Consider the following 16,362-nt stretch of genomic DNA (forward strand, 5'->3'; position numbering starts at 1 on the left):
AATCCTTTAATTGCTTGTGCTTATATATATTGTTATTGTTTGTATGTTACATTACATTTAGTTTGGAGTTTGTTGTTCTGTCTTGCCGGACTGCTAAAGTAAAAGTTTAAGGTGCGAAATATTCCTTCTTGATTTCCATATAGTCGGAACGCCATTATACCCGGCTATAATTTGAACAACATATCTCCCCGAGGTTTCCAATTATAACTTTGAAGTTCTAAATTACAAAAATGTATGGCGATATTTGACAGTTTCCACTTATACAAAACTAAATTAGTATAGATATTAAATTTTATATTTGCCTTGGGTCATTTACGGTTTTATTACATGTACGCCTGTACAAAGAGGGACCCTATTTTTCTCTTTGGACAACAATAAATATTTTTTAATTAAGAAAGGATGAAATACGTGATTTCAATATCAAGATAGTCATTTTTTTGTAATATTTCTAATAAAAATGTATGAATGGGTTAATAAACACGTGGGTGAATGGAGACCTTAGATACAGATAACATTGTTATCATCAGGGCGACACATCATTAACGTATTCTAATGTTAATAGACAATACATTGATTTCAGGTTATAGTTTTTCTTCTAAAAGACAAGATAGTACAATAATAAAACCGATCTAGTAATAGCAGACGCGATTCACAATTAAAAAAAAAACAATTAGCACGTTCCGTTTCAGTGTCGTCTGCCAGTTGACACTCACTGATCAGATGTAGAGAAGCTGTAGATTCTTACTGTTTATAACGAGAAAAAAATCGAAGTGATTTTATTGGATTTTATTCCGAGCAACAAGTTGTTGAGGTTATTATATTGAGACGTTACCTTACGTGATTAAAGTGAAATCACGCGTGATTAAAGTGAAAATGAACAAGGAGGATAAGAGGAATCATGTAGAAAGAAAATAAATAAAACAGGTAATGGTCTCATTTTTTCAATGCTTTCGATGTTGTTTTTATTGTTGTTGGATTTCAGTAAATTAATGTATATTTGTATCAGATCAAGGATTTATATGTAGTCTTACTGTATAAATCATTGTTCTAATAGATGTTTTATATGAACAACTGAAGATGAATAAAAAGACATTTTTAAACCGATTTTAGCATGTTAATTTGAAAACAACTTCATAATTATGATTTTTATAGAGACAACTACTATATTAGCAGAAAAATTAAGACATCACCGTATTTGTTTTTTAATGACAATACTAAGGCAAAAATAATGCGATATTATATGTAAACTACAGAATTAGTACAAGGATGAGATTTAATGTTTTGATTACAAGAATGGAAAAAACCTATCGACGTTTTAAATGAATAATATCCATTTTTTTATCATTTAAACTATTGTCTAAGCAGTGTTTACAAACAAAGGTTTAAAATGTAGGCGTTCTGTTTACTCGTATAAATAATCCGCTATATGGAAATGAAACCTCTGGGGACATTTGATTAACGATCGGGTTCCAATGTAGGCAGCAGATTATCGTGGATAAATCACATCTTACGGTGTTCAGAATTTTTTTTATACATACATTACTCTGTTGTTTATATAAAGAGATTATGAAAAGTTGGAGAAACATTATTTTTATTTTCTGACCATTTTGTTACATACCCTCTTCGATTTACAACTCATTATACTCCCTAGCTTTTTATTTCATCTGTAAATCGTAAAATAATAAACAAGAAATCCTTTCATTCAATATATATATATATATATATATATATATAAGAAAATTAATAAAAGATAATAACGGTTTGAATTCATCACATTTTCTAGCGCTTTCACTGCTTTCACAGATCTTCAGGTAATGCAATATATATTTCTACATGGTGCTAAGGAGACGTAGTGAACTAAAAATAATGTCCCTTTCACATACACGGATTTGTCTTACGATACCTTAACAGTTTTTGTTCTGTGTTGAAGGCCTCACTCTGGCGTTCAGAGTAAGATCAACAATTATGACTAGCGTTGTTTCTTTTCTGTTGATTGTGATAAATTCGAGAAGGGATTTTGTCGTTGCTTGAAATACCAAAATTTGACTTTTTCGTTATTCATATGAAATATTGCTCTGTAGACTATTTTTTTTCTAAAATAGTATGTGCGGAAGAAAAATAAGTTTATTTTCTATAGAGGGAGCGCTCAAGAAACATTGTTACGATAGTCTTTCACAACCATTGCTCAAATCCATTAGTCATCCAACAATGAACTGTCCAAAGAGAGATTGACCACAACAAAACAAAATAGAAAAAATCAATTGTTTCAACCTGATTAAAAGTCGATACATGTAATTATAAGGTTACAATTTTACTGTAAACTTGCTGGTACTTTTATCGAGATACAAACCAATTTGATAGGTAATAGTTTGAAATAATTATAAATGTCTCTTTTTGTCAGTATGGAAAATCCTGTGCAGTTTGTTCTTATCATTGCACTAGAGTGTGCTTTTCAGTATTGTTTGGGAATTCTTGTATGAAATAGAAATATATTTCGTGCAGTAACCGATATTTGAGTGTAGGACGGTAATATTTCATTTGAGCATATCATTATATTTAATTTACTATATTTATTGATGATAATACAGCATGCGTGTTTTTATTTTCAACAAAAATAACAATTTTCCGTGTCAAACTTACTACTGGCAAAACAACTGTTATAATATGCACGTTGTAAAAATAATCCTTTCAAATTTTATAATGTGTCCGCATTACCTTCGAATATTTGCTGTCATCTGGTGAAATGGTGGAGGGCATATGCCAATATTTTGTTGCAATCAGATTCTGTTATAAAACAACAGTCCTCTACATGTACGCGTCCTATGCCAGGACCATCGTTAGTGGCTGTCGTATTGATTTTTGTTACTCAGAGAATTTGATGTTTTGGCAGATGTCTGATAGTTTCTGTCACTCAGAGAATTTGATGTCATAGCAGATGTCTGATAGTTTCTGTTACTCAGAGAATTTGATGTCATGGCAGATCTCTGACAGTTTCTGTTACTCAGAGAATTTGATGCCATGGCAGATCTCTGACAGTTTCTGTTACTCAGAGAATTTGATGTTATGGCAGATCTCTGACAGTTTCTGTTACTCAGAGAATTTGATGTCATGGCAGATGTCTGATATTTTCTGTATCTCAGAGAATTTGATGTCATGGCAGATGTCTGATAGTTTCTGTTACCCAGAGAATTTGATGTTATGGCAGATCTCTGACAGTTTCTGTTACTCAGAGAATTTGATGTCATGGCAGATGTCTGATAGTTTCTGTTTCTCAGAGAATTTGATGTCATGGCAGATGTCTGATAGTTTCTGTTACTCAGAGAATTTGATGTCATGGCAGATCTCTGACAGTTTCTGTTACTCAGAGAATTTGATGTCATGGCAGATGTCTGACAGTTTCTGTTACTCAGAGAATTTGATGTCATGGCAGATGTCTGATAGTTTCTGTTACTCAGAGCATTTGATGTAATGGCAGATGTCTGACAGTTTCTGTTACTCAGAGAATCTGATGCCATGGCAGATCTCTGACAGTTTCTGTTACTCAGAGAATTTGATGTTATGGCAGATCTCTGACAGTTTCTGTTACTCAGAGAATTTGATGTCATGGCAGATGTCTGATATTTTCTGTATCTCAGAGAATTTGATGTCATGGCAGATGTCTGATAGTTTCTGTTACTCAGAGAATTTGATGTTATGGCAGATCTCTGACAGTTTCTGTTACTCAGAGAATTTGATGTCACGGCAGATGTCTGATAGTTTCTGTTTCTCAGAGAATTTGATGTCATGGCAGATGTCTGATAGTTTCTGTTACTCAGAGAATTTGATGTCATGGCAGATCTCTGACAGTTTCTGTTACTCAGAGAATTTGATGTCATGGCAGATGTCTGACAGTTTCTGTTACTCAGAGAATTTGATGTCATGGCAGATGTCTGATAGTTTCTGTTACTCAGAGAATTTGATGTAATGGCAGATGTCTGACAGTTTCTGTTACTCAGAGAATTTGATGTCATGGCAGATGTCTGATAGTTTCTGTTATTCTTAACTTTGATAGGTTTCTATAGGACTGAAGTAAAGTTTTCCATATTGTAATGTCAACTGTCTATTACAAAAGACTATGTTGCCTTTTAGTTAACTATGTTTTGGTTATTTGTGTCGTTAAAGTGTTGCCTGTTTTACTTATGTTCCATAATCAACCTCTATTCATATTCACAGATGTCACCACTGAATATATGATAACATTATACCCCAGATAAAAACACGAAAAACCGTAAACAATAAAACACGAAAGAGCAAAGACGCTTTGACTTATCCCGTTCATGCGCTGCTTTTTCAAGATGTGCACTTGCAAAGAGTAACCAGGAATCGAATATGGCGCAAAGTTAAAAAAAAGAAAAAGATGTGTTGCAATAGCTAAAATAAAACAGAATGTTTGTACAGTTTATTTTAGGCTTACTGGACTAAGTACTTGTATTGTATTATTAGGACACTATTAACGGTACATGTATTGTATTAGGACACTATTAACGGTACATGTATTGTATTAGGACACTATTAACGGTACATGTATTGTATTAGGACACTATTAACGGTACATGTATTGTATTAGGACACTATTAACGGTACATGTATTGTATTAGGACACTATTAACGGTACATGTATTGTATTAGGACACTATTAACGGTACATGTATTGTATTAGGACACTATTAACGGTACATGTATTGTATTAGGACACTATTAACGGTACATGTATTGTATTAGGACACTATTAACGGTACATGTATTGTATTAGGACACTATTAACGGTACATGTATTGTATTAGGACACTATTAACGGTACATGTATTGTATTAGGACACTATTAACGGTACACGGTACCAATTGTATTGCACCAGATGCGCATGTCGACGTATTGCACCAGATGCGCATGTCGACGTATTGCACCAGATGCGCATGTCGACAATTAATGTATCTTTGGAGATGTACGAGGCCAAAATGTTTAAAATCGAAAACCAATACGAATATCGAAATAGCTGGTAAATCTAAAGGGGGTTTGATTTGGTAGCATCAACCTTAAAATGAAATTCTTTTGGCAATTACTTGGTTTTATGCATTTCCTATATTATGCAATAAGTTATTTTGTAAAGATGATTTTACAAAAAAACTATTTAATACGAATCAAATTGTCATTGTTATAAAATAAAGAGTATGTGTGTACTATTGCATTGCAATCATCAAAATGCACTTTAGCACAGACCATAACACTTTAGCTTCACCGGTGAGCCTACAATTCCAACATCTATGAAGTATATCGAAGCTTTTATTGATTATACAGTTTAGGAATCCTTATACATAGCAAAGTATATTATTTATGCAAACAAGATTATAGGCAGTGCCAGCCTCTTGACATTTGAATAACTGTCATTTACAGCATTACATTTATACGTCTAACGATTAGAACCTTTGACCAAGAAGTAAATTTTTGTAAATGAATAAGTCGGCAGTCATGTTAATAACATTGTTTGGACTTGTACACGTCAGTATAAAGGTTGGTGACACAAACAAACCTACACTTCATAGATTCTAGTTTTTTTTTTGCAACAAGTCGATTTGGCTTGCTTCTAGTGGTATAAGTAGTCGTGTAGAGTTTATTTATTGTCGTTAACTATTTGACTGATGAATATTCTGCAACATAACTCTAATATCTGCCTCAATATACTAAGTATTCAATCAATTTACAGATGCAGAGACAGGGTTTTGATTGTGGGTGGGCCACCAATGTTAGGAGATTGAGTTGTAACAAATCTATGCATAAACTGTATATGGAGGCCCCCCCCCCCCCCCCCCCCCAAAAAAAAAAAAAACAAAACAAAAAAACAAAAAAAACACCTCTGATCTACAATCAATATTGCCACAATACATAGCTATACATAGACAGGATTAACATTTATGTATAACATAATAGGCAATATGTGGACATTTCTGTTTATTACACTTCATATAGCAGTATATATATAGGCAGTATGATTTTTATTTCTATATATTAACAGAAGGTGTTTAATTCATACAGATACTAATTTAATTTGGTTGAGGTTGAAAGGCGAATCATCTTGTATCGACATATGTTTCCAAAGTGTGTAAAAGCAACCCAAAAATAGAATTATTAGCTTAATTAATTAACAATATAATCTTACAAGTGTTCGTTAACTTAATAAGGTTGCAAATTTAATTAATTTGAAAAAGTTGATATTATATATTGAAAATAATTTTATAAATAATTAATGAAAATAAGAAACGATGCATTATTTTCCTCTAATATACATGTAGAATAATTATTGAAATTAGATAGATATTTTGTGAGCTATCTGCTTAGAAATAAAATATGACGTACAATTGATTTCATGAGATGATGTTCCAAAATTTCTGCTGAAGTTTTGTGTTTATCATATGAGTTTGAATATCCCTGTTGTATCCTTTGCCTCTCTTATAAATATTAAAACCATAGGTATTTTATTTCGAAGATCTGTATAAATAAGAACTGAAAGCTATTTTTTTTAATTTTAAATTTATACAAAATCAGAGTTCAAACCAAATGATGGCCACATTTTTTATTCCGCGAATCATGCAACATGTGATCGTCATTTTGCTATATTTCGTATCAATCAAAATAACCAGCATTCAGATATATACCGACGGACTTTAAAAACGCAACACTAGCTTATCTTTTTTTAATTTCTTTTTCAAATATGCAATACTTGTAAAATACATATGTTAACATAAATTTCCATCATTACTTCATTGTCTACATAAAGTTTGCATTTCGAAAGTTGGATTGATAACGTCATGTTTATTGTTCAAATGATGTAGTATGTTCAGACTAACACCTTGGTATTCTCCTTATAAATGGATGTATCCACTGTCGAGGCATTGGTTGCTTGTAACCTACAGTTTGATTGACAGAGAATACGACTTGTTTTGCTGTGGATGTTTGGAGTTTTGTTTCTGCTAAATTTGCCCCTGTCTAGCCGCCAATTGCCCCTGTCTAGCCGCCAATTGCATTTGTTTTTGACAATAATGAGGTTTTAACTATAAACCTTAAAATGATTTGTTGAATTTAGTATATATATTGGAAATACTTTGGCGTGCATTTGTCTCCTTTGACACCTGGTGACTTAGCAAGCAGTTGACGTTGTAGTCATAAATCTCTCTTGCAAACGGCTTGTGTAATGAAATTTGTTAACGGGGCGTTGTGACTACACATTGACCTGGTCATGTGCGGTCATTTACAAATCCAATCTGCCCTCCATCGTTGTTTCAAGGACTGAATTTGAAGTTCTGAGGTGAAATTGTCTAGCGTCAGCACGTTGTCTTATTTCTGCCAGCAACATTATTATGGCCCGATTCCGATTTTTATTGCTCAGTCTCGGCAATAGGGAAACACAAATATTTTACTGGTTTAAGTGTGCGTATTGATGCAAAGAAATGTTTAAAGAAGAAATAAAAAAAAATAAAAAATCATGCATGGGTTTCAAATCTAACGTCAAGATATTCGTGCGACTTCAATTATCCAGTATTTCCAATCCTCGCCGGTAATTCAGGTACAGATTTTACATCACATAGCTAGGCAGCATTATCCGGGCAACATGATGACCGTTTTCTTTATTACATAACATAGCTAGACCACATTATCCGGGCAACATGATGACCGTTTTCTTTATTACATCACATGGCTCGGCAGCATTATCCGGGCAACATGATGACCGTTTTCTTTATTACATAACATAGCTAGACCACATTATCCGGACAACATGATGACCGTTTTCTTTATTACATAACATAGCTAGACCACATTATCCGGGCAACATGATGACCGTTTTCTTTATTACATAACATAGCTAGACCACATTATCCGGGCAACATGATGACCGTTTTCTGTATTACATAACATAGCTTGACCACATTATCCGGGCAACATGATGACCGTTTTCTTTATTACATCACATGGCTAGGCAGCATTATCCGGGCAACATGATGACCGTTTTCTTTATTACATAACATAGCTAGACCACATTATCCGGGCAACATGATGACCTTTTTCTTTATTACATAACATAGCTAGACCACATTATCCAGGCAACATGGTGACCGTTTTCTTTATTACATCATATAGCTAGACCACATTATCCGGGCAACATGATGACCGTTTTCTTTATTACATAACATAGCTAGACCACATTATCCGGGCAACATGATGACCGTTTTCTTTATTACATCACATGGCTAGGCAGCATTATCCGGGCAACATGATGACCGTTTTCTTTATTACATCACATGGCTAGACCACATTATCTGGGCAACATGATGACCGTTTCTTTATTACATCACATGGCTAGACCACATTATCTGGGCAACATGATGACCGTTTTCTTTATTACATCACATGGCTAGGCAGCATTATCCGAGCAACATGATGACCGTTTTTTTTATCACATAACATAGCTAGACCACATTATCTGGGCAACATGATGACCGTTTTCTTTATTACATAACATAGCTAGACCACATTATCCGGGCAACATGATGACCGTTTTCTTTATTACATCACATGTTTTCCAGACTTTGTTTAATCTAATAACAGCTCGTAAGACTAAGAGGCGATTTGAAGCATGCAATTGACATATTTGGTGGTCTTTGAGCGATTTGAAGATTGATATATCTAATGGTCTCTGTTTAAATCATAAACAGCTCTCCTGGCTAAGGGGCGATTTGAAGCTCGACATATTTTGTGGTCTATGTTCAATTTATTAACAATTTTCAGTCTAAATGACGATTTGAAGCCTGACGTGTAAGGTGGTCTCTGTTTAATTTATTAACAGCTCTACAGACAAAGGGGAGATTTTAAGCTTGACGAGTGTCTAATGTTGTATACGACCATATGTTGATTATAACATGCCGTTTGGTTTTGCGTTGTGTTGCTGTCTTATATCACACATACAAAACTTGTACAACTCTAAAATTGTAATTTATATACTTTTTGCGAGCGACAATTATGTTGGATTTCGATTGTACGGTGATTTTACAGTGGGTAAAATCATTCTCTGCCTTTCATATACGTGCTTCTATATATATATATAAATTATTGAAAATGACCAAGGACATATCCCCCTCTCAACAAAGACAGAAAAAATAAGGAATAGCCTATTGCAGTCATTTACACATTTAACGAAAAGTAAGCATATTGATCATTAATTGATAAAATATAATACATACATGAACAAGCCCTCAAAGTAGAAAACAAAGCAAACCCAAACAAAAAACTCCCTCGTAGCGCCTCATTATTCTCTAGATGTCGACCACCCTACCTATTTCCTGTCCTATAAATAATTGGAATGGTAGTTATAACAAAGGAGCAAGGTCTAGCAACACGCCTTTCATTGCAATAATCCGTTCTATATTTGTCTACTTTAACTTTCGCCAATTATGAATTACTGAAAAAAAACACTTTTTAAAAAAATATTTTACAATGGGTCTGAAGTTAAGAACTCGAATCATTCCTTATGCCTACGGATAATCGTATGAAATCTTATGTATAAGTACAAATCGCCGAAGACAGAAGTAGCATAGGTTTAAACTTGTTATCAGACAGAAAATCTCGTTATCACATTACAATCAATCTTGCTTAAGAGGACTTATTGAATTGTCTTATACCATGAAGCAAGCGACGTTGTTAATGTAATATGCAGAGAGAGCTTCTGTCTAAATGCATTGGGGGCAATAAAACCTGCTTTTAGTCATTAATTGTGAATTGTGAAATCCTATTTGAGAATATTTATGCATTTCAACGGGTTTTGAAATAAAATATCACCTACACTTGTCGAAAACAAGTTACAAATATAAACTATATAGTTATAAACACCAATTCCATGGACAGAAAATTATCTCCTCTTTTTGTCTCCAACAATAACAAATTATTGTGTTTACAATGAAAAATTAAAAAAAAATCAGATAACAAAAAAGTAAATATAAATAAAAGAGGACTACTTTTCATTTAATGTCTTCAAAGATATTCAAGAGAATTCTTTCGCTAGTCGATGACTTGGGCTGATTTATGTTATAAATATCGGTGACTTTGGCATATTATACAAATATCAATGACTGTCTGATTAAACAAATATTGCCTACTATGACCGATCATACAAATATCGTTGACTAAGACTGACTATACAAATATCGCTGACTATGACTGACTATACAAATATCGATGACTATGACTGACTACGACTGATGGTGTTGGTATATCTGCCTACGACTGATGGTGTTGGTATCGCTGATCACGACTGATGGTGTTGGTATCGCTGACTACGACTGATGGTGTTGGTATACCTGACTACGACTGATGGTGTTGGTATCGCTGACTATGACTGACTACGACTGATGGTGATGGAAACGCTGACTGTGACTGTTTGTGTTCGTATCGCTGACTACGGCTGATGGTGTTGGTATAGCTGATTACGACTGATGGTGTTGGTATCGCTGACTACGACTGTTGGTGTTGGTATAGCTGACTACGACTGATAGTGTTGGTATCGCTGATCACGACTGATGGTGTTGGTATCGCTGACTGTGACTGATGGTGTTGTTATCGCTGATTACGACTGATGGTGTTGGTATCGCTGACTATGACTGACTACGACTGATGGTGTTGGTATCGCTGACTGTGACTGTTGGTGTTGGTATCGCTGACTACGACTGATGGTGTTGGTATAGCTGATCACGACTGATGGTGTTGGTATCGCTGACTGTGACTGTTGGTGTTGGTATCGCTGACTACGACTGATGGTGTTGGTATAGCTGATCACGACTGAGGGTGTTGGTATTGCTGACTGCGACTGATGGTGTTGGTATAGCTGATCACGACTGATGGTGTTGGTATCGCTGACTACGACTGATGGTGTTAATATAGCTGATCACGACTGATGGTGTTGGTATCGCTGACTACGACTGATGGTGTTGGTATCGCTGACTACGACTCATGGTGTTGGTATAGTTGACTACGACTGATGGTGTTGGTATAGCTGACTACGACTGATGGTGCTGGTATCGTTGACTACGACTGATGGTGTTGGTATCGCTGACTACGACTGATGGTGTTGGTATCGCTGACTACGACTGTTGGTGTTGGTATATCTGACTACGACTGATGGTGTTGGTATCGCTGACTGTGACTGATGGTGTTGTTATTGATGACTGTGACTGTTTGTGTTGGTATCGCCGACTACGACTGATGGTGTTGGTATCGCTGACTGTGGCTGTTGGTATACCTGCTTACGACTGATGGTGTTGGTATCGCTGACTACGACTGTTGGTGTTGGTATCGCTGACTGCGACTGTTGGTTCATTTATCTAATCTAATCTAACTGGTCTTTAAATCACCTTTGTAGAGGAACCATAATTTTGTATATAACAGGTGCTCTCTTTATATACATTGCTGGTACTGCCTCCACCATTGGACATCTAACCATATTTTCATGAGTAGAGCAAATGTTCTCTTTATATACAGAGCTGGTACTCCTCCATGATGGCATACATGTCTACCGTTATGACAAACTATGTAAGCGTTATCAAATAAATAGTTGATCCTCCATGTTACATGACTCAAGCTAATAATACATATTTTACTGTTGAATATGACATATCTAACAAACTACGGCATTTTTTTCTTACGGTAAAAGTATGAATGGGGAATTTGATGAAAGGTTGTTTTAAAAAGAAAATATTTCTTCTTTTTTATATATTGTTGTCTTATGCCTTTCCACATTTACTGATCTCAGTATGATTCCAATGGCCAATCCTTCTCAAGAAACAACCTTATTAATTGAGTAGAAATGAAATTCCAAGATGATTTTTCCATATATGCCAAATTGATTCTGACACATGTAGATAAATACTATAGTAATTCTGATAGCTAGGAGGTTCTACGTGACGATTAATACTGAAGAATAATAATTAGAAAGAAGGGGAAAGGCAAAATAATTCTAGCAATTATAATTAGAAGAATTGTTGACGTGAACCGTTATTGTTTCGTGATAGGTTTTATATTAACCTATAGTATCGGGTTTCTTGTCACGGTACAAAAAATGCAGTATTATTATTTTTCTAATTTGACAATAAAGACAAACTTTAAATAGAACAAGTAACTGACTGAATACTTTATTTTGATAAACAATGTTACAGAGAATATACATGTATACATATGAACAATATAAGAATATGCGATGCATGTGTGAAGTTAGATACAAGATGAAAAACTTATATCTAAGAGGAACTACCTCCTCTTTGACGACCTTAATAAATTTACATAGTTTTTCTAATATAATTACATTGTTTGAAGAAACTCGTCTTTCCAGTTTTGTCAGTGTTTTCTTTTTTGCGACAAAATTGTGTGAGAATTAAAGTAGCTACATGGCATAATATAGTGGCATTCTTCACCGATGCCCATTGTGTCACAGTGATAACACAATCTCTCGTTTCTTGGCAAAATGCGCCACCTACCTGGTTTTATAGACAACTCTCCATCCAAGTCACAATGTATAAAAAGTTAACAATTATAGGTCAAAGTACGGCCTTCATCACGGAGCCTTGGCTCACACCAAACAGCAAGCTATAAAGGGCCCCAAAATGACTAGTGTAAAACAATTCAAATAGGAAAACCAACGGTCTAATCTATATAAAAAACGAGAAACGAGAAACACCTATGAACCACACCAACAAACGAAAACCACTGAACAACAGGCTCTTGACTTAGGATGCAGCGGGTTTAAAGTTTTAACAGGCGCCAACCTTCACCCTAACCTAAGACAGTAGTGTAACATTACAACATAAATATCAATTGAAATGGCTTAACTCGATCAAAAAGACATTTAAACAAAAACAAGTAAACATACACTGAACGAATAAGTTTGATCTATGACACAATATAAATACAATATTAAAACGTAAGTGCCTATATAACATAGACGTTACAGGTAGTAGTAAAAAAGATGTAGGAAGAGTGTCAATAAGACAACTCTTACCTGGAACAAAATGGCGTTAAATAAAACAAAGTACAAAGGAAAATTTAAATATAATCATGTTGTTGTTAGGAGTTGGGAAGTAAACATTTTTTTACAAAATTAATAAATTTGTTGTTCAGAGTACGAGTACAGAAGTGAAAATTTATCGTCATACAGACGAGATATAACACAAAATAAGTAAACATTGAATTACAGAAATGCATTACAAATTGTGTCAACAGGTCAAATTAACACGAAAGTACAACTTGAGAGTACTTGCAGTTACTGAAAGCTAGTTAAAAGCTAAAAACAATTAACAATATAAAAAAACTCATGCATCAGAGACTATAATCAATTAAAACACATCTCAGGGTTTAGTTTTTTAACGCCCTGGACAGTCAAAGAAAACATGACTTGAGCAATGCCAAAATAAAAGTATCGACTAGCAGTAGGATGAACTACGCATGAACTAGACGTGTTCAGTTATTAAGTGGAAAAGAATGTAAACATTTGAAGTGAAACAAGGGTAAACCATTTGGTTGACTGAACTGATTCGATCTAGAAAACTCATTCTTATACAGGTAAAAACGATTATTGAAATATTTTTTTAACCTATAATATGAAATCAAACAGACCTAGAAAAATCAAATTGCACAAGTTCGAAATCTATTTACATCTATGTTTATGTTTATATCGGGTTATATGACCGTCGGCAGTCTTCGGAGGTTAATTAGATGGCGACTAGACTAAAATACACACGAAGTGCTGATACCTACTATCGAGTCTATGCATCGTAAATTGGTTATTTCAGACTTTTTATAATTTGAATATGCGATGTTATAAGTCGAATATAAGAATATGAGTCAAATCGATGAACATGAATTTGACAGCTAATGCCCCTTTAAATTGGATACAATATACTCAAATAAATCAAATCTACATGCTCTATTACATAATGAAAATATTGATAATGACAGTTGAGTTTCATATTGAAATGGAAAAAAGAAAGAAAAATGCAACTATTAAGATGAAATACTTAGAGGTATATTGTGTGAATTAATTTAGTTCATAAACCGTTTAGATTTAATAATGAACCAGCTTTGTACCATAAGAAATAAACTATTGTCGTTTTTTTTCATTTGAATCAGATTTGATCAATTTAATAGTAAATCAGTGTCCATTGGTAAACTTAATTTTAGGCTTCAAAATGACATTAACATTTCTTGCCTTATGTCTGCATATAATGGGCAAAATGATAAAAAAAAATGCGAGTTAATTTCAAAACCTCCACGGCAACAATGAGGAGAAGCAACTAAATTTCTTGGAAACAGGTGACAGTTTAAAGAACTAATATTCATTCTTAATCGCGCGTGAAGAAGTTAACCTTTTCAACATCCAACATAAAAGTATAAAGGGACTCGATCGTTCTTATTACGAATATGTTTCTTAAATACAGAGAGCGATTCACAATTTCTTCCACTTAATGGTAAATGATTCCATAATTTGATGGATGGCGGAAGATAAATAATCTGAGTAAAGTTTTGTACGGGTTTTCACCCCTAATAGATTATTTTACTTTGTCTTGTACTGTGGTCGTGTCGACATAACCAGGAAATAAATCTTGCAAATGTTTTGGGGTTTTATTATTAACAATTTTATAAAGCAGTATTAATCTGTGGTTACTTCTTCGATCTGAAAGTTTTTCCCATTGGGTTTCTTTATATTACATCGAAATACTTGTGACTTTAGTTCCCCCTGTAACTATACGAGCAGCGTCCAACTGGATGTTTTCGAGTTAATTCGTTAAAGTTGATTACTGAATCCCAGATAACATCAGCATATTCAATGATAGGTTTTATAAAAAATATATAGATTTTTTCCAAAGTCATTCTATCTAAAGTGTGTTTTATTTTCCTTAAAATGTTAAGTCTTTTGTAAGATTTCTATACAATATAATCAACATGTCGACCATATGGTATGGGTTTTTCTCATTGTCGAAGGCCGTACGGTTGCCAATAATTGCTTACGAACTTTGGTGGATAGTTGTCTCATAGGCAATCATAACACATCTCCTTATTTTTATATGTACATTCCATAACCATTTATCTGAAAAATAAACTCCTAAATGCGTGTGCTTTTCGACTACGTGTAATTCTTGGTCATTCATTTTTAAAGGTTTTGCATTTTTACGGGAAATAATCATGGTTTCAGTTTTCTTTGTGTTGAATTTGACAACAGTATTTCAAGAGACTATCAATTATTCTATATACTTCTGTGAAATTCTCAAGTACAATGATTTTAAATACTACTGCGTACATGTCAATTCACAGAGAAATTATCAGCAATTAGTCTGCTATTAAATATTCTAAAATATTAATTTATTTTTATTATTTGACTTGTACCGTGCGGCTGGTTGTATACTGTTCAAATCACTTAAAATCTGTATTTAAGTAATACCACAATAAAGAGTTAACTCCCTTAAATGTTCTGCACCCCCTGAAGTGATACCACATTGGCATTTGCACTCTCAATATAGCCATTAACGAAGATGTCTTTAATATTATTCTTACCATAATCTCCTTGGTGACATTTCAGATCGTAAAAATATCTATTCTCATAAGTGATGGCCTTTGATAAACGATTGAGAACTAGAAATAAAATTAGTATGCCGTAAATCCGTTGACTATTTCCGTTTAGAAAACTCCTCCTCAGAATTGTTGTCCCGTTCTCTCGTATCAGCATATCTGAATCCACATACATCACGTGACATTTCAAATAAAATCTTTCACGTAAAATCCTCAATAAAAATTCTATGCATGTAAATAGTAACGATTTTGATGCGTACTAAACGTGTTTCTGGAATAATCTTCATCAGCTACACATAAAAAATGCGCACTGCACGTGTTACCGGATAATATCGTCAGCTACGCCCTATCAAAAATGCGGCAAACATGTGTTTCTTAAATGAAGTTTATTAAGTACGCTTGTGAACTACTCATCACACGTGATTGTGGGATATATTTCTTTATAATGTACGTCCAGGAAATAGACAGACGAATGACAGGTTTTGTGGAATAATCTTCATCAGTAGAAAATAAGAAGATGTGGTATGATTGCTAATAAGACAACTCACCACCAGAGACCAAATGACATAGAAGTAATATAAAAATAAGAAGATGTGGCATGATACATGCAACCAATGAGACAACTCTACGCCAGAGCCCAAATGACATAGAAGTTATATAAAAATAAGAAGATGTGGCATGATAGCCAATGAGACAACTCTCCACCAGAGACCTAACGACGTAGA

General features: G+C 34.0%; 2 protein-coding genes across 2 annotated transcripts in view; one reads left to right on the forward strand and one right to left on the reverse strand.

The window, feature by feature from the left end:
* The first annotated feature begins 703 nt into the window (after positions 1 to 703).
* Positions 704 to 16,362, forward strand: part of LOC127725191 (synaptotagmin-C-like) — a 56,764-nt gene continuing 41,105 nt past the window's right edge. The window contains exon 1 of the mRNA XM_052232051.1: positions 704 to 924. The gene's annotated coding sequence lies outside the window, so the exon portion shown is untranslated. The remainder of the gene's footprint in view (positions 925 to 16,362) is intronic.
* On the reverse strand, positions 2,838 to 4,010 carry LOC127725933 (uncharacterized protein DDB_G0287625-like). The gene has a single exon (XM_052233238.1). The coding sequence runs from the start codon at positions 4,008 to 4,010 to the stop codon at positions 2,838 to 2,840; it is 1,173 nt and encodes a 390-aa protein (XP_052089198.1).

This window comes from Mytilus californianus, unplaced genomic scaffold, assembly GCF_021869535.1.
Source record: "Mytilus californianus isolate M0D057914Y unplaced genomic scaffold, xbMytCali1.0.p SCAF_15, whole genome shotgun sequence".
In the NCBI taxonomy this organism is placed as follows: Eukaryota; Metazoa; Mollusca; class Bivalvia; order Mytilida; family Mytilidae; genus Mytilus; species Mytilus californianus.

What these genes read in the sequence shown, in the direction of transcription:
- LOC127725933 (XM_052233238.1), bottom strand. Translation starts at nt 4,010, where the DNA reads ATGACATCAAATTCTCTGAGTAACAGAAACTGTCAGACATCTGCCATT.